The sequence below is a fragment of the Narcine bancroftii genome, chromosome 5, assembly GCF_036971445.1.
Source record: "Narcine bancroftii isolate sNarBan1 chromosome 5, sNarBan1.hap1, whole genome shotgun sequence".
NCBI lineage: Eukaryota > Metazoa > Chordata > Chondrichthyes > Torpediniformes > Narcinidae > Narcine > Narcine bancroftii.
The window spans coordinates 200938032-200960788 of record NC_091473.1 but is presented as its reverse complement, the minus strand read 5'-3'; the positions used below and the strand labels follow the sequence as shown (position 1 = coordinate 200960788).

General features: G+C 42.8%; 1 protein-coding gene across 2 annotated transcripts in view; it reads left to right on the top strand.

The window, feature by feature from the left end:
- The window catches only part of LOC138764569 (zinc finger protein 585A-like), a 57465-nt gene that overhangs the window by 11532 nt on the left and 23176 nt on the right, over nt 1-22757 (top strand). Inside the window, exon 2 of one of the 2 annotated variants that reach the window (XM_069940682.1) lies at nt 73-848. The exons of the other annotated variant lie outside the window; for it this stretch is intronic. Within the exon in view, the coding sequence (XP_069796783.1) occupies nt 73-848 (776 nt within the window). The remainder of the gene's footprint in view (nt 1-72; nt 849-22757) is intronic. 2 annotated transcript variants of the gene reach the window in all.

The following is a 22757-nucleotide window of genomic DNA, read 5'->3' as shown; positions in this document are numbered from 1 at the left end:
CCCCACAGCGATGAACCCATTTCAGTGCCCTGACTGCAGCAAGAACTTTAAAAGTCTGGGTAACTTAAAGAGACACCAGCGGATCCACACCGGGGAGAGGCCATTTGTCTGCTCTGAGTGCGGGAAGGAGTTCACCCAGACTTCTGACCTGGTGAGGCACCAGTGGGTTCACACTGGGAAGAGGCCCTTCACCTGCTCCAAATGTGGTAAGAGCTTCATCCATACCTCCAGCCTGCTGACCCACCAGCGAGTCCATACCGGGGAGAGGCCATTCATCTGTCCCGAGTGCGGAAAGGGCTTCACTCAGATTTCCCACCTGCGGATGCACCAACATGTCCACACCGGGGAGAGGCCCTTCACCTGCTCTGAGTGTGGCAAGAGCTTCCCCCATACCTCCAGCCTATTGAGACACCAGCGGGTCCACACTGGTGAGAGGCCATTCATCTGCTCCGAGTGCGGTGAGGGCTTCATCCAGAGCTCCATCCTGTTGACCCACCAGCGGGTCCACACTGGCGAAAGGCCCTTCACCTGCTCTGAGTGTGGTAAGGGCTTCAACCAGATCTCCAACCTGCTGACCCACCAGCGGGTGCACACCGGGGAGAGGCCGTTCATTTGCTCTGAATGTGGCAAGGGCTTCACCCAGATCTCCCACCTACGGATGCACCAGCATGTACACACCGGGGAGAGGCCCTTCATCTGCTCTGAGTGCGGTAAGGGCTTCACCCATACCTCCAGCCTGCTGAGACACCAGCGGGTCCACACCGGGGAGAGGCCATTCATCTGCCCCAAGTGTGGCAAGGGCTTCACCCAGATCTCCCACCTGAGGACACACCAGTGGCTCCACACTGGCGAGAGCCCCTTTAACTGCAGCAAGGCTTCACCCAGTCAGCTGCCCTGTTGAAGCACCAGCCAAATAAATGACCTGGACTTTGAACATTTGGAGTGTTGTCTGTTGAACAGCAAGGGCTGTAAATGGGCTTTAGTTAGGATTATTTGAATGGTCTTTCTGTTGTTGAGCCACAGAACAGTGCAAACAAATCATTTGGCCCATCTTTTCTTTTCTTTGGCTTGGCTTCGCGGACGAAGATTTATGGAGGGGGTAAAAAGTCCACGTCAGCTGCAGGCTTGTTTGTGGCTGACAAGTCCGATGCGGGACAGGCAGACACGGTTGCAGGGGAAAATTGGTGGGTTGGGTGTTGGGTTTTTCCTCCTTTGCCTTTTGTCAGTGAGATGGGCTCTGCGGTCTTCTTCAAAGGAGGTTGCTGCCCGCCAAACTGTGAGGCGCCAAGATGCACGGTTTGAGGCGTTATCAGCCCACTGGCGGTGGTCAATGTGGCAGGCACCAAGAGATTTCTTTAGGCAGTCCTTGTACCTTTTCTTTGGTGCACCTCTGTCACGGTGGCCAGTGGAGAGCTCGCCATATAACACAATCTTGGGAAGGCGATGGTCCTCCATCACCCATCACATTTGAAATTTGGCCCATCACATTGAAATAAAATGTATGAAAATAAATATTAAAACCCTTAGAATGTTAAAATCTTTTGAAGCTTGTTGGAATTTAGTGTTTCGGGAAGAGGTGAAAGGTTAAAAGCAGGACTGTGTGTTAGTACCTCTCACAGATGGGTGCTGACTGGAACAACCTTGGGGTACCTGGGGATGGAGCCAAAGCAGATGGTGCAGGAATGCAAAGAGAGATGAGAAAGATGTATTTTCACTGAGTTTGAAGAATTATAAACTGTTTTGTTCAGTAAACATGTTTTTGAACCTTGTGTTACAATCTGAGGCTGCAGCTTGGGGCAGTGGGGGTGGGGGGGGAGATGTTGGAGAGGATAGTACCTACGTGCCTTAGTGCCTACATGTAATGCTTTATTTTGAGATCACGTGAGTCGGTGACTGATGTAACCTTTTTCTAACTTGCTTGAATGTATAAATACCTGATGCATCCCTTTGTTGGACGGAGACCCGATGAGACTGATTCAAGTGTAACATCAGGAGAGGGCTCTTCCAGGTCGCTGCGACCTAATAAAGAGTTAACAAAGAGATTTCTGTGAGCTTGATTGCATTGGGAGATGAGGCAGAACAACTAATGTGGGGGGAAATGATGCATCAAATAAATGGAATAACAGAATTTGAGAGTGGAAAGAGGAGGCCCACAAGAATTGGGAGGAAAATCGATGAGATAATGGGAGTCTTAGGGGAGGAGACTTTGGGGATCCCAATCATGTCTGGCACATCGACCCTGACCTTGCTTAGTCATCAGAGTAAAGTTAATAATGAACGGCAGCTCCTGCCCCGTCTGTGCAGGATATTTTTTTTGAAGACTGAAATGAAACTTCTCTCCAGGAGTTACAGAAACGAACCCAGCAAAGTTATTTGGATGAGCAGCATATTAAACTAGAAGGTGCTCGTCAATTGTGAACAATATTGAAATAACAATTAAATGTGATATTTAAAGAAATGATATTTACTAATAAAGTGTTAGGGCACAATTTATAACATGGGGGAAAATCAGATGGGAACAATTTATAATCTCTTGCCCACACCCCCACCTTAGAGAGAGAGGGAGGGAGAGAGAGGAACCCAATGGAGACATCCTGCAGGCTGAATGTGGGAGGAAAGAAATCAGGCGCAAAATGGTGAACAAACAAGGTGAGAGAAGAAAACCCCAGGAGCTGATGTCAGGTACGGCCATCCTATTCTTACAGAATGATGAGGTATCAAAAGATTCCTTGTGGGCAAGACCAACCCCATATGTACCCCAGCAGCCACCGTCACCAATCGTGTGTCTCACTAGTTACAATGAAGAAGGTTTCAGATTTTGATGGAGAATTGTTGATCATTTTTGGAAAAAAGAAACTTGGGAAAGTTTCCTCCCACCTTCTGTTTGTGTTATGAGACTGTGCTTGAGTGAGGAAGAAATGGTTTAAAACAACTCGCAGTTTCCCAGCTATTGGACATTAATCACAGTGAGGAAATGGTGTTCAACTCCGTCAGTGTTACAGTCTCCAGTTAAGCCCCTTCCGAAAGACACTGCACAGGAATTTTGGAAGCACATCAGACTTGTACTGCAGATCAGAAATTTAACGATAGCTCGCCCTCAGCTTAATGTTCACCAGAAAAAAACTGCAACATCGTTTATCCAACCAGGAAAGATTATTGGACATTTCCACTCGCCTTTGAACCTTTCCTCCCTGTTATGCTCTTTGTGTGAAAAGGTGAATAATATCCATAGATGAGGAACGGAGTTACATCTCACAATTAAATGGAGTATTTGTCGAAGCAGGTAAGAGACTTGATATTCTGCGACTGGTCGCTCACCCTTGGCTCGCCAAAGCCTCTGAACTTCAAGGCCCAAGTTAAGGGGAGGAGGAAGCATTTGTCAGAAAGGTCCCATCTGCAGAAATTTTCAGGCCTCGAGATGCAGAATTGATCACCATTTTGCACATCCTCAACATTCAGTTATTTGACACAACGCAGGATGCCTTCCGTCATCTTGTCCTGCTTCCTTTGACACATCAGGGACCATCTCCACCTGGAGTACAGGTACTAACCCTTTCTGGGATGGAGCTATATTGACGTTCCACATTATTCCTCAGGGCTATTTGTGTAAACAATGTGTTTGCTGTTACTGAGCCGGTGACCCAGGATCAAATCTACTGTTGTCTGTAAAGAATATTAATAAATCTTATTTAATGAGCTGGGAGTAGGTCAAAGAAGGTTTACAGAACTGGTAGATGTTATGACAATGTTTGACTTTTCACTGCTGGAGTTTAGAAGAGTTGCAGGTGAATTGATTTAAATGATTGTTTTTCTTCAGTATTCACAAAGGAAAGGAATATTGAGACAGATGAAGTAAGAAAAATTAGTCGTGGTCATGGTGTTACGAGCCCAGAGGACCCCAAAACCTAACAGCAACAGATATTCACCAAGACAATTGTTACTTAAACAAAAGTTGCTTTTAATTATCTTTACACATGAAAACAGGATCAAACTTTAACTTATTAGTATTGACTTAACTAACCTAACTTAACCCCTTCTAATTCTAAGCACGTGTGTATGTAATGTGTGTGTAAGTTCAGAAAAGTTCTTTGATTCACAGTCCAATCTCACTTCTCACTCTTCCAAATTTACTGGTTACAGACAATTCTTATACTATGCACAGAATTTAACATTTATGAAATTCACCAGGCTTTGGTGCTTAAAAGGTAAATGGTTACCACTCAGGAAGATTCCTGTTGGTTTTCAAAGGAAGATTTGCTGTTCACTGGACATCCATGACTGATTCCTTGTAACTAGCCACTTCAGTGTCTTGCCAAATAAATTTGCTCCATCAAGGTTCTCCAGATGATGACCTTTTTCTTTCAGGTCACCACAGAGTTCCTTTTTGTTTCTCTTATTTCAAGAAAAACATTAGGCAGTCAGTCCTCTTCTATTGCATGAACCACAAGGGCTTTGACCAGGCTGAACTAAGCAGTCGCAACCATCTTCCAAATGGGGTTTTCCACAAGCTTTCCAGCTTGTCCTTTTCCAGTCCCAGCTGCTGCTGCTGACTGCAGAACTGCAGCACTGATCTCTCTCTCTCTCAGAGAAAAAAACCTGTTTGACTCTCTCTGCTTTCAAAACCACATGACCCTCTTAGGGTCCACTCCAGACATTCTGCAGCTCTGACGAGTTATTTTATCTGTTGCCTTTTTGTAAAGAACAATCCATTAGTGAAGTCTCTTCGACACTCTCCGCTTTTGCAAATGCTCTTGGAGCTGTACTGTCTAACATGAGCAGAGCTCCAGTATTTTAAATAAGATCTGTTTTAAAGTGTTTGTATGTGACCTCCACTAAAAACCTTCCCCAATTTATCTCCCAAAAAGATTATCAATAATATGTCACAATGGGAAATGTATAGATTAATGAGGAGGTTGTACTGGCCATTTTAAAGAGAATCCAGGTGGATAAATCTCCAGGTCCTGATAAGATATTCTCGATGATCTTGAGGGAGGTTAGTGTAGAAATAGCGGGGGGCTCTGACAGAAATATTTAAAATGTCATTAGCCTCGGGGGAGGTACCGGAGAATTGGAGGGCAGCTCATGTTCCACTGTTTAAAAAAAGGTTCTAAAAGTAAAATTGGTAATTATAGGCCTGTGAGTCTGACATCGGTGGTAGGTAAATTAATGGAGCGGGTTCTTAGAGATGGAACATACAATTATTTGGATAGACAGGGACTGATTAGGAGTAGACAACGTGGTTTTGTGTGTGGTAGATCATGTTTAACCCATCTTACTGAATTTTTCGAGGAGGTTACTAAGAAGGTTGATGAAAGGAAAGCTGTGAATGTTGTCTGTATGGCCTTTGATAAGGTTCCATAAGAGGTTAGTTAAAAAGGTTCAATCATTAGGTATTAATGTTTAAGTAGTAAAATGGATTCAACTTGGGTTGGATGGGAGATACCAGAGAGGAGTGGTGGAGACGGGTAGCTAGTGGGGTTCCTCAGGAATCGGTCCTGGGTCCATTGTTGTTTGTGATATATATATTAATGATCTGGATGATGGGGTGGTAAATTGGATTAGTAAGTATGCAGATGATGCTACGTTTTCAAAGCTTGCAGAGTAGGCCAGTGAGAAGAGTAGACTGAAAGGTGGCCGATGGAGTTTAATGCTGATCAGTGTGAGGTGCTACATTTTGGTCGGAATAATTAGTAAAGGTCCCACACGTTAAATAGTAGAACAAAGGGATTTAGAAATTCTGGTACATGATTCCCTGGAGGTGGAGTCACGTGTAGATTGGGTGGTGAAGAAAGCTTTGGGTATGTTGGCCTTCATAGAGTATTGAGTACAGGAGTTGTGATGTCATGTTGAATTTGTATAGGGCATTGGTAAAGCCAAATTTGGAATATTATGTGCAGTTTTGGTCTCCAAATTATAGGAAGGATATCAGCAAAATAGAGAGTGCAGAGATTTACAAGAATGTTACCAGGTTTCAGGGCTTGAGTTATGGGGAAAGGTTAAACTCCCTGTAGTGTAGACGATTAAGGGGTGATTTGATCAAGGTCTTTAAAATTATGAGGGGTAAGATAGAGTAAATGTGGACAGGCTTTTTCCATTGAGAATGGGGGAGATTCAAACGAGGACATGGATTGAGATTGAAGGGGGAAAAGTTTAGGGGAAACATGAGGGAGAATTTCTTCACTCAAAGGGTGGTGGGAGTGTGGAAGGAGCTTCTGGCCAAACTGGTAGATGCAGGCTCGATTTTAATATTTAAGGAAAAGTTGGATAGGTATATGGATGAGAGAGGTTATAGAAGGTTATGGGCTAGGTGAGGATCAATGGGACTAGGTGGGAGAAGGTGTTCAGCATGGACTAGAAGGGCCAAGCTGGCTTGTTTCTGTGCTATAATTGATATACAAAGAAAACTGAGGACCTCATCAGACAGCTCCCCACCATGATTACCAGCGCCCCTCCCCCCCCCCACATCTCCATCGGGCACACAAAACTCAAAACGGACAACCAGTTTACCTATCTCGGCTGCACCATTTCATCGGATGCAAGGATCGACAACGAGATAGACAACAGACTCGCCAAGGCAAATAGCGCCTTTGGAAGACTATACAATAGAGTCTGGAAAAACAACCAACTGAAAAACCTCACAAAGATTAGTGTATACAGAGCCGTTGTCATACCCACACTCCTGTTCGGCTCCGAATCATGGGTCCTCTACCAGCATCACCTACGGCTCCTAGAACGCTTCCACCAGCGTTGTCTCTGCTCCATCCTCAACATTCATTGGAGCGACTTCACCTCCAACATCGAAGTACTCGAGATGCCAGAGGCCGACAGCATTGAATCCATGCTGCTGAAGATCAAACTGTGCTGGTTAGGTCAGGTCTCCAGAATGGAGGACCATCACCTTCCCAAGATCGTGTTATATGGCGAGCTCTCCACTGGCCACCGAGACAGAGGTGCACCAAAGAAGAGGTACAAGGACTGCTTAAAGAAATCTCTTGGTGCCTGTCACATTGACCACCGCCAGTGGGCTGATATCGCCTCAAACCGTGCATCTTGGTGCCTCACAGTTCGGCGGGCAGCAACCCCCTTTGAAGAAGACCGCAGAGCCCACCTCACTGACAAAAGACAAAGGAGGAAAAACCCAACACCCAACCCCAACCAACCATTTTCCCTTGCAACCGTTGCAACCGTGTCCCGCATCGGACTTGTCAGCCACAAATGAGCCTGCAGCTGACGTGGACATTACCCCTCCATAAATCTTCATCCGCGAAGCCAAGCCAAAGAAGATATGGTGATATAAACATATTAAACCCTGAGAGGTCTTGACAATGTGTGTTTTTTCTTGTGGGAAAATCTGAAACGAGTGGATCTCTTTTTATTGAAAAAAAGGGCGATTTGTTTACATTAAAGATTGTGAGTTTTCAAAACTCCCTTTCTGAAGGGATGATAGCAGAATGTCATTCAGTGCCTTTACGGAAGAAGTCTATCAATTCTTGATAAGTATGAGTGGGTGGGGAAATGGAAGGTTTCCAGGGGTGGAGGGAAATGTGCAGCTGAGCTCCCAATCAAGATCTGATTGAAGGTTGGAGCTGGTGAAAAGAACTATTCCTAGTTGGTGTTGGTATCTTTCTCAAACCTGCTGAGGGAAAGTGATGATGTTGAGGCAGGTGAGGCCATTGCTGAGCACAAGGCTCTAGTGCCACATTACTGGATTGGGTCCCAATAGCAGCTTGTTTCACACACCCACCGCCCTCTGGCAGCTTGCTTCCATTATCCCTTGCCCTCTGGCAGCTTGTTCCATACACCCACCACCAGTGTAAAAAGTTACCTCAGGTTTCTGTTCAATCTCTTCTCCCTCACCTTAAATCCATGACCTCTGGTTACTAATGGCCCAACTCTGGGCAAGAAACACGCTCCCTATTGTGACAGAATATTTAGAGGTGGTTTGGGAGGAATTGTTAGACAAGTTGCACAGGAACATTTTAAAACACACTATTTACAGGACTTTTGCAGAGTGCTTTTTTTGCAAAAAGAGCAACAAAGTTGCAGCATACAACTTGCCTGGGAGAGCATATGATTTTTGCAGGCAGGGACAGAACAGTTTTGCTCTCAGAGAGAGAGGGTGTGAAACAGAGAGAAAGGAGACAGAAATCAGGTCCAGAAGGACAAAGCTGGCAAACGTGTAGAAGACTGGTCAAAGGAGAAGACTGGTGGTCTGAAAGGTGACCTGAAAGAAGGAGGATCATCTGGAGAACCCTGAAGGGGGCAAGTTTCATCAGCAAGACTGATTGAGAAGGAATCGGGTGCAGATGTCCTGGAATTAAAAGAAATCTCTCTCTAAAGACCAACAAGAACCCCTCTGAGTGGTAACCAATTTCCTGTTAAGCACCAAAGACTGGTGAACTTTGTTAATGCTAACTTCTGTGCTCAGAACAAGAATTGCCTGCAACCAGTGAGATTGGACTGTGATCCAAAGAACTTTTCCAATTTTTTTTTAAACTTTATTTATTAATTTTAATATATGAAGAAAGTAAGTAATTCACGTACAGAAAAAATACAAAATAAAGTAATACAAGTACAAAGTAACATAGTTAATACAATACCAATCTCGGGATCTCCCCCTAACAACTAAAAACTAAGACTAAAAAAAAACTATTTTTAACCCATAAACCCTCCCCACCCCCATGATAAAGAGTGAAGAATTAATACTATTAGTATAATAAAAAAATAAAAAATATATATCTTTAAAAAAATATCAATATATAAAAAAACAAAAAAATTAATTAAGTATTAATTATTAATCCAAAAACATTTTATTATATAAAAATATATGAAAAAACAAAAAAAGAACTTAAACGAAAAAAAACTAACTAATAATAAAAAAAATTTAAAAAGAAAAAAAATTAAAAAAAGAAAAAAAGAGAAAAAAAGAAAGAAAAAAGAAAACATATATAGAAAAAATATATAATAATAAAAAAAATTTTTAAAGAAAAAAAATGATTAATTCAAACTTATTTAAATTGTATATAATCAATAAATGGGGTCCACTTTAACTCATAAAAATACATCTTGTATAGAAAAAGATATTCTTTCCATAACCAAACAAAACTTCATCTCTGAATACCACCTATCTAAAGACAATACATTTCTATTCTTCCAAGTAATCACTATACATTTCTTGGCCACTGCCAGTGCTAAGTAAATAAAAGAGATCTGGTAATTATCTAATTCTAAATCAATCAACGGTTGCATATTCCCTAATAAAAATATATCAGGGTCTAATACAATATGAAGATTATATAGATTATTAAATACAGATTGAATACCTTTCCAAAATTGTTGTAACCGATCACACAACCAAACAGCATGTAAAACAGTACCAGAAACCTGATCACAACGAAAACAAAGATCTGACTTACTAAAACCATTTTTTTTTAAATTTTTCGGGTGTTAAATATAATTGATGTATAAAACTATAATTAATCATCGCCAATCTAGCATTAATCAATTTTCGAACACTATTACGGCAGATTTCAGACCAATCTTCTTCAGTTATTGTTAAACTTAAATCTTTTTCCCATTTCATTTTATCTTTATCCCAATCTATTTTACTTTCACTTTCCAACAAAATACGATACAAACCTGATATATTACCCATTTTTGGAAATGAGAGCACATATTTCTCAAAATCAGTTTCAGACAGTAAATTCATTTGACGACCGCATACCTGTTTTACAAAAGATCTTAACTGATAATACACAAATATAGAATAACCACTTATATCAAATCTCTTTTGCAATTCTACAAAAGAACAAAAATGACCTAAAAAAGTCAGATAAATTATGTATTCCTTTCTCCTCCCATTGTTTCAAAATAGTATTAGATACCGTGAAAGGAACAAGTTGATTATTATATAATGGTAATCTTCCCGACCACTTATTTTTCAATCCCATTTTATGTAATTTACTTGTCCATAAATTCATTAAATGTTTCAATATTGGTACATCATAAGTTCGTAACAAATTTTTATTCCATCGAAATAAAAATTCATTCGAAAATTTTTCAGAAATAACTGCCAATTCTATCTGTGCCCAACTAGGCGTTTCTTGTGTGGCCATTAATGCGCTAAGAAATCTAAATTGACCTGCTTCATAATAAAATTGAAAGTTAGGTATCCGTAACCCTCCAAATTGAAAATCCCACATCAATTTTTTCAACGCCACCCGAGGAAATTTTCCTTTCCACAAAAAATATTACTTTATATAAATCCTTAAAAAATCTTTTTTGTAACAACAAGGAATTGATTGAAATAAATATTGTATACGAGGAAAAATATTCATTTTTATAGTATTAATTCTTCCTAATAAACCCAAAGGTAAATCTTTCCATTTAACTAAATCTGCCTTAATCTTCTTCATTAAAGGAAGATAATTAAGTGAATATAAATTTTGGTAGTCAGTATTAACATTAATTCCCAAATATTTAATTTGTTTCGTCCACTTCAAATTCGTAATATTTCTAAACATTGAATAATCATCTTTACTAATTGATAAAATTTCACCTTTAGTCCAATTAACCTTATAACCAGATAATTGACCATAAATCTCTAAGGAATCTTGAAGTGCTGGCAGAGAAACATCAGGATCCACCAAATACAGCAAAACGTCATCCGCAAATAAATTTTTTTTTATAATCTTCATTCAAAACTCTCATACCTTTGATACTATCATTATGACGTATTAATTGTGCTAGAGGTTCAATAACTAAAGCAAAAAAGGCAGGTGATAATGGACATCCTTGTCTAGTAGATCTTGTTAAATTAAAGGATTCTGAAAGCAAACCATTAGTAACAACTCTAGCTTTCGGACCATTATACAGAGCCCTAATCATACCAATAAATGAGAGACCAAACAAAAACTTCTCAAGTACTTTAAATAAAAACTTCCATTCTACTCTATCGAATGCCTTTTCTGCATCCAATGAAACCACCATTGGATAATTCTTCTGAGATTTAGATCTATTTATCAAAGTAATTAATCATAGAATATTATCCGAAGCATACCTATTTTTTATAAAACCTGTTTGATCACAATGTATTATCTTTGGTAAATACTGAGCCAACCTATTAGCCATAACTTTAGCCACTATTTTATAGTCTACATTTAACAATGATATAGGACGGTAAGAAGCTACTTGTAAAGGAGCTTTATCTTTTTTTGGTATAACTGTAATAATAGCATTAGAACAGGACTCAGGTAATTGAAAAGTATCATAAAGTTGTTGTATTACATTCTTAAATAAGGAAGATATATCAACATAAAAAGTCTTGTAAAACTCAATAGAAAAACCATCTCTACCAGGCGCTTTTCCATTTGGCATATCTTTTATAGCCATTTCAATTTCACTATCCGTAAAAGGTTTATCTAACTCTTGTCTGTCTTCTTGAGATAACTGTGGTAAATTAATATTTTTTAAAAAAGAGTCTATTGCATCTTCTTTTATCTCTTTACATTCAGTCAAATAAAGTTTTTTGTAAAAATTACAAAATTCATCGTTAATTTCTTTTTGACTAAAAGTAATACCCGATCTATTTCTAATAGCTGGTATAATCCTAGATAACTGTTCTTTTTTTAATTGCCAAGCTAATACTTTATGAGCTTTCTCACCCCATTCATAAAATTTATTTTTTGAATGATTCAACAGACATTCAAATCGATATGACTGTAACTTATTATACTTCAACTTTAAATTAGTTAATTGGATCTTTTGGAATTCAGTAGCTTTCTTTTGAAATTCTTTTTCACAGATTGTTATTTTCTTCTCCAAATCCTCAGTTTCTCTAACTCTCTCTTTCTTCAGTTTGGATGCATAACTGATAATTTGACCTCGTAAAAAAGCTTTCATTGCGTCCCACAAAACAAACTGATCAGAAACAGAGAGAACATTATTAGCAATGAAATCCTCAATTTGTTTTCTCAAATAAACAATAAATTCTGGCTTTTGTAGTAACATAGTATTAAATCTCCATCTTAAAGTATGTTGTGTAACTTGAGAACTTTGATATTCCAGTAATAACAATGAATGGTCCGATACTAACCTTGCCTTATAATCCACAGATATAACCTTATCCTGTAAATGTGCCGAAATTAAAAAATAATCAAGTCTTGAAAAAGAATTATGTCGAGAAGAATAAAAAGAAAAGTCTTTCTGTGTAGGATTAAATCTACGCCAAATATCAACTAAATTCAAATCTTTCATCATATTAGCCATATATATCGCCATCTTAGATTTCTTAATTACCTTTGGATACTTATCCAATAACGGTTCTAATACCATATTTAAACCCCCCCCCCCCCCAATCATCACATTGGAATTAGCTTGTCCCAATAATAAAGATATTTCTGTAATAAAAGCAGTGTCTTCAACATTTGGAGCATAAACATTACTCAAAGTCCAGGCTTCATTAGAGATCATACAATTCAACTTAAGTAGTCTTCCTCCATTTTTCTCCACGTCTTGCAATTGAAACGGTAAATTCTTATGTACCAAAACCGCAACTCCTTTTGCCTTTGAATTAAATGAAGAATAGAAGACTTGTCCAACCCAGTCCCGCTTAAGTTTCAAATGTTCTGTATCTGTCAAATGAGTTTCCTGTAAAAAGGCCACATCTACTTTAAATTTTTTTAAATAAGCAAGTACTTTCTTACGCTTTATAGGATTATTCAAACCCTGAACATTAAGAGAAGCAAATTTAAATTTTGACATGTCTTACAACAGTTAGAAAAAAAAACCCCAACTCTTACCCCCTTACCCTCTCTTAACACGATCAAAAAAAAAGAAAAAAAATGGGTAAGAGGTTAAAAATACTCCCTCCCGTCTAAACCGCGCAATGCGGTAACTCCCAAAAAAAATGGGTGTGAGATAACTCACACATAGCAGATGACTTTCAGAAAATAGTGCCTATCCAGTTCTCTCCCCCAACTCTCACTTCATCTTAAACTAACATCATCATTATTTAATATCCCTTTTTTTTTAAAAAAGCATTAGAAAAAAAAGGACAACTCTTCTTTTAATCAGTTCCAACTGCCGAGTCACCATTACAACCATTCCTTCTTGGAGCACGGCTCTTTTCTTCCATCTCTTGTCTCCTTGGAGATCACGGCGGACTATATTTCTGTTGAAACTGAGTGATTGGCAGCTCGTGAGCAAATGCTATAGCTTCCTTTGGAGAATCAAAGAACTTTGGTTGGTAACCATCTTGAAAAACCTTCAAAACAGCTGGATATCTAAAGGTTGCCTTATAACCTTTCTTCCACAACAACTCTTTAGCAGGGTTGAATTCCCGTCATTGGAACATAACTTCTTGACTCAAATCCGCATAGAAGAAAACTTGATTATTTTGAATCATCAAGGGTGATTTTCTCTGTTGTGCATTTCTAATAGCCACTCATAAAATTATTTCTCTGTCATAATAATTCAAGCAATGAACCAAAACAGGTCTTGGACTTTGACCTGAAATAGGTCTTCTACGCAAAGCTCTGTGAGCACGTTCCAGTATTATACCTTCCGGGAATTGTTCTTGACCCAGCACCTGCGGAATCCATTCAGTAAAAAATTTTCTTGGGTCTGGTCCCTCCATACCTTCCAGCAAACCAATAATCTTTATATTGTTCCGTCTGGATTGGTTTTCCAAATAATCAATCTTTTTCACCAAATTTTTATTTTGAGTTTGTAAGTCTTCAACCATTTTGGTCACATCAAGAACTTGATCCCGTATTTCGTCTATATCTTCTTCACACGAATTAAATTTATCTCTCACTTCAAGCTTAAAAGCTCCAAACTCAGCCATCTGTTGAGAATGTATTTTCACCAGGGTATTAAACCTAGTACCAAGTTCAGTCATAATCTTGGATAATCCCTGCATTGTATAAGATAATTTAGATTCAAGATTCACAAGAATCTTTTCAATTGGAAGAGATTCTGGCTCAACAGATTCCTGCTTCTTCTGCATAACCAAAGGATCTTCTGTTCCTACTTTTCCAATCTTAAATACACATTACACACACCTGTGGTTTGTATTAGAGGGGGGATTAAGCAGTTAGGTAAATTAAGTAATAAGTTAAAGTTTAATTCTGTTTTCTTGTTCAAATATAATTCAAAATACTTTTGTTTAAGTGCCCCTTTGTATTTGTGGTGCATATCTAATGCTGCTGGGTTTTGGAGTCCTCTGGACTCTGAAACACTTATCTATTGCTCTGATCCCCAGATTCCATTCCTCAGCCACGAACTCGATCCCCATCCTCAATCACTGGACCCTATCCTAACCACTGAGCCCGATCCAAACCCCATGCTCCTTGGATGTATGAAAATTCCTCTCCCAACTTTTGCTTCTCTCCCTCCACACACTGAATGAAAAAACCCTCAGTGAACAGATTTCACACTGCAGTGCACCACAAAGAAGTCCTTTTCAGGAAGTTTGAGTCATCCCCCCTAGTCCTGCCTTCCCAGCCCATGAAATATTCACCACCCAATCACACCCAATTAACCTACCAAACCCCATCCAACCAACTCAGGTTCTAATCCAGTCCTGTCTGTACGTAGTCTGTTTGTTCCCCCCGTGATTGGTAGGTTAATTTGGCAGCACAGGTTTCATGGTGAGACTTTTAATATGTTGGTTGCTTTTCCAAGGCAGCGGGAAGTGGAGATGGAGCACCCAGTCTCCGGCACCATCCTGCAACCTCACCACACTACGAGTGTTCATGAATGGCACCCAACAATTTATTGTACTAGATTTTGGAGGTCTCCGGTAATGGAGAAATTGCTGCTCCCAGAATGACTAGAAGTCCCAGGACTGCGATGCTCTTCGAGCAGTGGATGAACTGCTTCAACAACTTCCTCGATGCTGCTGCTGAGGTGGTCGACTCTGACAAGAAGAAGTTAAAGATCCTCCAGGCATGAGTCAGCCAGAGGGCCTTCCTGGCCATCCAAAGCAGCCTGGCCTACAACGAGATGATGGCTGAACTGCGGGCGCTGTACAAGCCGAAAATGCACGTGGTCTACTCCTGTTCCCTGATGGCGTCCAGAAAACAACAGCCTGGTGAGCCCACTGAAGGTCACACTGGGAAAAAACTGTTTGGGGGTACCCACGGCCACTATATCCCTAACCCAGTGCATGGAAGAACTGATTTGAGATGCCTGCATGTCAGGTCTGAGGTCGATTATATCCGGCAATGACTTCTCGAGGAGGACCCACTCCCACTCAAAAAGGCTATCAACTTGATTTGGCAGAGCGCCATTTGGTGTCGATCGCAGGCAGAAAGGGGCCATCTCTGTATGTTCCACCATGAGGGCCTTTGGCCTGGGACTCAGCATCATCACCAACCTGACCACGGCTGCAATTACGCTGACAGCATCGTCAAGATGCAACTTCTGCAGGCTGTTCAAGCATTTGCGACGCTTCTGCCCCGCGAGGGGGCTACGTGATTGAGCTGTGGGAAGAGGGGCCATTACCAAAAGGTCTGCAGGTCCCGACCACAGTCCGGGAGCAGCATAAGTTGCATTTCAGAGAAGCTTCCAGCGCTGACCGCGTGCGTGGTAAGGGGAGCGCCATCTTGTCGCCCATCGCTCCCAACCTCAGCATCTCGGCCTACCACCCCGATGACGTCACTTCTGACTACCACGACTCCACTTCTGCCTTCTTCCACATTGAACACTGTGTGGTCAACATGGAGGTCGCCATCTTGGGAAGGCCTCCCCACCAACAATGACGATGAAGGGATGCCTTTTCTGGCATCGGTGACTCTGAATCAAGCCAGCTCTCACCCAATCTTGAACTCCATGATGCGGGTTGAGGTGAATGGGCACAAAACAAATTGTCTTTTCGATAGCGGCAACACGGAAAGTTTCGTGCACCCTGACGTGGTCCAGAGACGCTCCCTCCCGGACCAACCCATGACCGGGACGGTTTCAATGGCTTCAAGGGACCAACAGACCGGGGGTATTGTGTAGCATCACTGACGATGGGTGGGGGTGGGGGAGTGCTTTAACAATTTTGTATTGTTAATTATGCCTCACCTCTGCGTGCTGATCCTCCTGGGCCTCTACTTTCAGAGTCAGTTCAGGAGCATGACAATGGTGTTCAGGGGCCCCCAACCACTGCTGACCGTCTACAACTACCAGTCCCTGGCATCGCCTTGTGGTGCCAGCACTCGGCCTCCGGCACTGTCTTGCAGTCTCAGCACCCAGTCTCCGGCACCGTCCTGCAACCTCACCACACTACGGGTGCACCCCGTCACTGTTAGTGAACCTCACCCCGGATTGCAAACCAATCACCACCAAGAGTAGGAGCTATAGTTCAGAGGGCATGCAGTTCGTCCAGGCTGAGGTTCAATGACTCCTGGTGGAGTGGAGCATAGCCCCTACCACCAGTCCTTGGAGAGCGCAGGTCCTCATGGTCAGAGGTATGGTCAAGCCCCGGATGGTAATTGATTATAGTCAGACCATCCACTGCTTCACCCAGTTGGATGCATACCCGCTACCCCAGATAGCTGACTTGGTCAATAAGGTCGCTAAGTATAGAATTGTTTTGACCATTGACCGTAAGTCAACTTACCACCAACTCCCCCTCCGTCAAGCCAATCAAATCTATATGGATTTTGAGACGGACGGGAAACTCTTCCACTTACTGTTGGTCCTTTTTGGGGTTACTAACGATGTTTCTGCCTTTTCAGAGAGTGATGGACTGGATGGTGGAGGAGCACGCGCTGACGGCGACAATCCCCTGCCTTGACAATGTCACCATCTGTGGCCATGATCAGCAGGACCACGACGCAAATCTCGCAAAGTTCTTGCGTATGGCCAAGTCCCTCAACTTGATGTACAAGGACTACTGTGTATTCAACACTAAGTGCCTGGTCCTTCTTGGATGTGTCGTGGCACATGGTGTCATTACCCCCGACCCAGACCACATGGAGCTCCCTGTCCAAAACATCCTGAAGGTGCTTAAGAGATGCCTGGAGCTGTTCTCATATTATGCACAATGGGTGCCCAACTACACCGATAAGGCCAACCCCCTAATCCGTACACCCACTTTCCCATTATCAGCGGAGGCCCAGGCTGTTTTTGACCAAATATGAGGAGACATCACTAAGGCCATGATGCATGCCGTGGATGAAACCGTCCCCTTTCAGGTGGAAAACGATGCCTCCGATTTCGCACTGGTCGTCACGTTAAATTAGGTAGGCAGGACTGTAGCATTTTTTCCCTTACCCTGCATGGTCCCAAACTCCAGCACTCCTCCGTCGAGAAGGAGGCTCGCGCTATCATTGAGGCAGTGTGCCACTGATGGCACTACTGGCCTGTAAAAGATTTATTCTGTTGACTGACCAGAGGGCAGTGGCCTTCAAGTTCAGTGCCAAACAATGGGGTAAAATCAAGAATGACAAGATTCTGAGGTGGAGGGTTGAATTGTCCACCTACAATTATGATATCTTGTGCCAGTCAAGTAAGTTCAATGACCCCCTCCCCGGTTGCCCTATCCCGAGGGACGTGCACCAGCGTGCATCTTGACCATCTTCAGATCCTGCATGACAATCTGTGTCATCCCAGAGTCACAAGGTTGTACTATTTTGTAAAGACATGAAACCTCCCGTACACCGTAGAGGATGTTCTGTCCACGACCAAATGCTGCCAAATCTGCGCCGAGTGAAACCCTCAGTTCTACCAGCCAGAAAAGGCACACCTCATTAAGGCCACCTACCCTTTTGATCGACTTAGTGTGGATGTCAAGGGCCCCCTCCTGACCACAAATAGGAATGCCAACTTCCTGATGGTTGATGAATTCTCCAGGTTCCCCTTTGCAAATCCCTGCCCGGATATGACCTCAGCTACGGTCATCAAGGCCCTGAGCAGTATCTTCACTCTATTCGGGTACCCCGACTACATTCATAATGACTGGGGGACCTCGTTCATGAGTGAGGAGCTGCGACAATACTTTTTGGCCAGAGGCATAGCCACCAGCAGGACCACCAGCTATAACCTCAGAGGTAATGGCCAGGTGGAAAGGGATAACAGCACCATCTGGAAGGCAACACTCCTACCCCTTAGGTCCAAATATTTGCATGTGTCCCACTGGCAGGATGTCTTGGCTGAAGATCTGTATGCCATCCTATCGTTACCCCAGGGCTGGTTCTGCTTCAGAAGCACGTCAGGGGCCATAAGGGGTTGAAGCAGTGCACCTCATACATGCAAACCCTCAAAACACATTTGTGAGGTACCTGGATGGCCATGAAGACACTGTGCCAATACGAGACCTGGCAAGGACTGGAGACCCTGAGACTGCCTTGCCAGCTACTGACCATGCTGTGGACCTGATCGTGCTGCATCAGAGCACGACCCTGGAGCCTGAGGTCCCTGCCTTGCTCCCGGATGTCCAGGCATCTACCCCTATGCAGCAGTGGAGGACCCCCCACCCCAGCAATCTGGGAGTCCACTGCTAGCACCCCATCTCAGACAGTCCCTACAGTGGATGTTTCCCCATCAGTCCCCTCTCTGGAGGAGCACCGTACGGACATGCCAGTTCCATGATGGTCTGGCAGAGGAGGCTGACCATGCGGCTTAACCTCTCGCCAGTGGGGGTGTCTGCTTCCCGCACCCCTGGTAATAAGTGTTAATACTGCGGCTGTTGTGCTTACTGTATGGTTATTGTTATAGTTGTTGCTGTTGTCACCCCTGGTTTTATTGTCTGTTTTCCAGTGGGTTCCATTTTTTTAAATGGGATGAATGTAGTGATATGATTATATGTACTGGCTGGCCCGCCCTCCAGGCGTCCTCCTACCTTGGCTCCTCCCTTAGTCCTCCCCACATGACCCCAGGCCATAAAGGTCAAGTCCCCTCTTCTTCCCGCTCATTCCTAGCCTTGGACCCAGGCCAACAGTCTGTATTACAATAAAGCCTATTATTCCTTCACCCTGCTAGGTTTCTCTTCTGTTCCCTTCTCCTCTCTGTGTTCACTGAGCTTCCACTTCTAGACAGCTGCACTGTTCACCTCAAGGTAAGAAACAGGAGCAGGAGTTGGCTATCCGGCCCCTTAAACCTGCTCTGCCATTGTGGACTCAGCTCCACTAACCCATCTGTTCCTTCAACCCTCAATTCCCCAATCTGTTTAAAAAATCTATCCATCTGTGTCTTAAAAACTTTCAACAAGGCAACTTCCACTGCTCCACTTCAGGAGGAAGTCAGGAAAACATGAACCAGACCTCTTCGAGGGCTCAGGAGCGGGGAGGGTCAAGAACTTCAAGTTCCTGGGTGTCAATATCTCCAAGGATCTAGCCTGGAGCCTCCATGTTGATGCAATCATGAAGAAGGCTCACCAGCGGTGATACTTTGTGAGGTGTTTGAGGAGATTCAGTTTGTCTCTTAAGACTCTTTAAAAACTTCTACAGCTGAACAGTGGAGAGCATTTTGGCGGGTTCATCATTGTCTGGTATGGAACTGTCATTGCTCAGGACAAGAAAAATCTCCAGAGAGTTGACTCAGGTTGTGACATCATGGTCCATCGTGGACATTCACAAGAGGTGCTGTGTTTAGAAAGTAGCTTCTACACTTAAGAACTTTCACCACCCAGGCCATTCCCTCTTCACTCTGCTACCATTGGGGCAAAAGTACAGGAACCTAAAGACGAGCACCCAAAGCACAAGGACAGCTTCTACCCCACTGCCATCAGATTCCTGAATGATCAATGAACCAAAGATACTCTTGATTTCTGATGCTCTATTTTTATTTATTTTTTTGTAAAATGGTTTATTTGACTATTTGCCCTGTGATACTGCAGCAAACAAGGAAATTCATGACATGATCATGACAAATTCTGATTCTGCTTAATTGGGCAGTGTCGGACTCTGGCTTTACCTTACTCTTAACTTAGTCTATGTGTGGTCTGAGTCCAGCGTGTTCTTTGAATGAAGTGATAGGAGAAGGTATTTGATTCAACAGTCAATTTATTACACAGCACAAGAATAAAACTTAACAGAGCTCTGGATCAGTCGTTAGTTCATAGGTCACCTGCACAGTGAGCTATTCCCCAAGACTGACCTCTACTGTCTAGTCTCTACAGTTTATATAGCTCAACCTTATCATACAGAACAAAAGTTGGCTTCCTTTGCTAGATCTTTTTGCATAAGGGTTATCACAAGTCATCTCCTGTTTTGCAGATATCTGGGGTGTAGCACTCCCATCTTAATCCTCCAGGCCAGACTATCCTGTTGTGTTGATCAGAAATTAATTCATCCCCAGATATTTCTAATCACCATTCTGTTCCTGTCTGGCCAATTTCTGCTGTTCTCTTTAACACCTCCTCATGCCTTAATCTTCCTCCTAGACTGGTTTTTCATTCCCTTTGTTTCTTGCAGGCCATTCTTTGTTCTGGTCTGGCCTGTGTCTCCTGTGCTACTCACCACCTCCTTCAGTTTGAGCATTCCTCCTAAATCGTTTTATGCATTTGCTCTCCCTGTATTTGGGAGCAGACAATTTTGCTCAGCCAACTTTGCTCCATGCTGTGATTGCCACTTAATCACATTCCTCTTTTTCCCTGAACCATGCAGTAAATATAAAATTATTAATTAATCATTTATTTCATAATGTTTTATCCCCTAGATTCCAACAGTCCCCCTTTTGGTCTCATGAAAATGAGACCAACCACCAGTTAACTTATGGGACCAAGACCTCAGGAGTTTTTGCAAGGACCGGCATCTCCGACCCCTTGTGCCATTATGAACACACTTCAGTCCAGTGGGGGCCCCAACACAATGTTCAGGAACGTCAGTCCAATCAGCAAAGTACTGTTTCGGTTCGTTATGGGCCTCCCAGGCTAACCACAAACACTTTGTACAGTGGTTTTCTTCCCCAGCCCCTTCAAGGGCTCGGAACACCAGTACCCATAGTCCCCACATAGTATTCATCCCAGCTCCCTTCATTGTTTTGATGCCAATAAATGGATTATACCGTCAACCACTGGTATACAGTCACCGTAGTCCAATAGTCTCTTTAAAAAGGGACGTGTTAAGTGTTCTTAGTCCGTAGTTTCTTCACAGGGTCCAAATCATCTCCGTTCGAATTTGTTCCAGTGTCCGTGTAGGTGGGTCCGTTGCTGCACACTGACTCCAATGATACCACGTCTCGCCTTTCCCCTGTAGTCGAACGGCGTGGGACGTCCTCTCCACCACTCTGTAGGGTCCTGTCCACCTGGGCTCCAACCACTTTCTCTTGATGACCTTTAGCAGAACCCACTCCATGACTGATGGTATTGGGGTTTCACCTTTCCGTTTGGTACTTGTAACCTGTTGTGAAAAAGCTGATACTAGAGCTGTTAATTTATCATAATAAAGCTTACATCTCATTGAACTTACCTCATTCTTCATAGTCTGAATTCCGGCTCCCGGTCCCGGAAACTGGTGCCCCGTTTGTAGTTCATATGGAGTAAATCCTGTCACAGAACTTACCAAACTCCTTATTGACATTAATGCCAGGGGCAACGCATCCACCCAATTTAGTTTGGTCCATGCCTATACTTTCCCGATCTTACCTTTTATTATTTGGTTCATCCTCTCCACTTTCCCTTGGGATTGTGGATGGTACACCGTTCCAAAGGCATGTTTCAATCCCAACATTGCTTCTACTTCCTGTAAATCGTTATTCTTAAAATGACTTCCATTATCGGACCTAATTTTTCTAGGATATCCGTGTCTCGGAATATACAGGTTGATCAGGAATTTACATACCATCCTTGCATCTTCTCTTTTGGCAGGGATTGCCTCCGGCCACCCTGTGAACACATCTACTGCTACTCAGAGGTATCGATAGCCACTTACCCTCTCAATCATATTCGTATAATCAAGTACAATTTCCTGCCCTGGTAACTTAGGTAACGGGAACTGTCCTTCATGTGGCTTTACAGTCGCCTTGACATTGAAGGTTATACATACCTCACACTCTCTAATATGGTTCACCATCGCAGGCAGGAAGGGGTGCCACCAATGTATCAAGTACCCTATCATCTGCTTCTTTCCACAATGTGTTAGCCCATGCGCCTCCTCGAGGAGGGGTTTCATGAGTCCAGATGGTAAAACTGGCCTCCCGTCTATCGATCTCCATAGTCCTTGATCCTCGGTTGCACCCATTTCCTCCCATACCATCCTTTCCTGAGGTGATGCCTTTGCTTGTTCCTGTACTATTACTTCTACCCTACACAGTGGTAATAAGTCATGTGCTGTTCTGTCTTGTCTGTATCATAATAAACTGAGGGCCGTATCCTGCTGCCCATTTAGCGGCCATGTCCGCTTCCTGATTTCCCCGAGCCACCATCGTATCTGTTCTATCATGTCCTTTACATTTAAGAACTGCTAATGCCCTTGGTTTCAGGAGAGCCTCAGCCAGTTTCCTAACATCCTTCTCGTGTTTAATTGGGGTCATTGCTGCTGTTAAAAACCCACTTCTAATCCATTGACTAAGCTCAACCTGTATTGTCCCTACCACATATGCCGAATCTGTATATATATTGACCTCCTTCCCTTCTGCCCATTCTAATGCTGCTATCATTCCCTGTAGTTCTGCGAGTTGTGCTGACTCCTTTCCTCTCACTGTCCCTGTAATGATTTCTTCAAATCCTCCTGTAGTTTTTCGTACCACCGCATAGGCAGCTTTCAATCCATCTGTGGGGTGTCTGTAACACCACCCATCTGTAAACAAGATTTCATCTGGTTCTC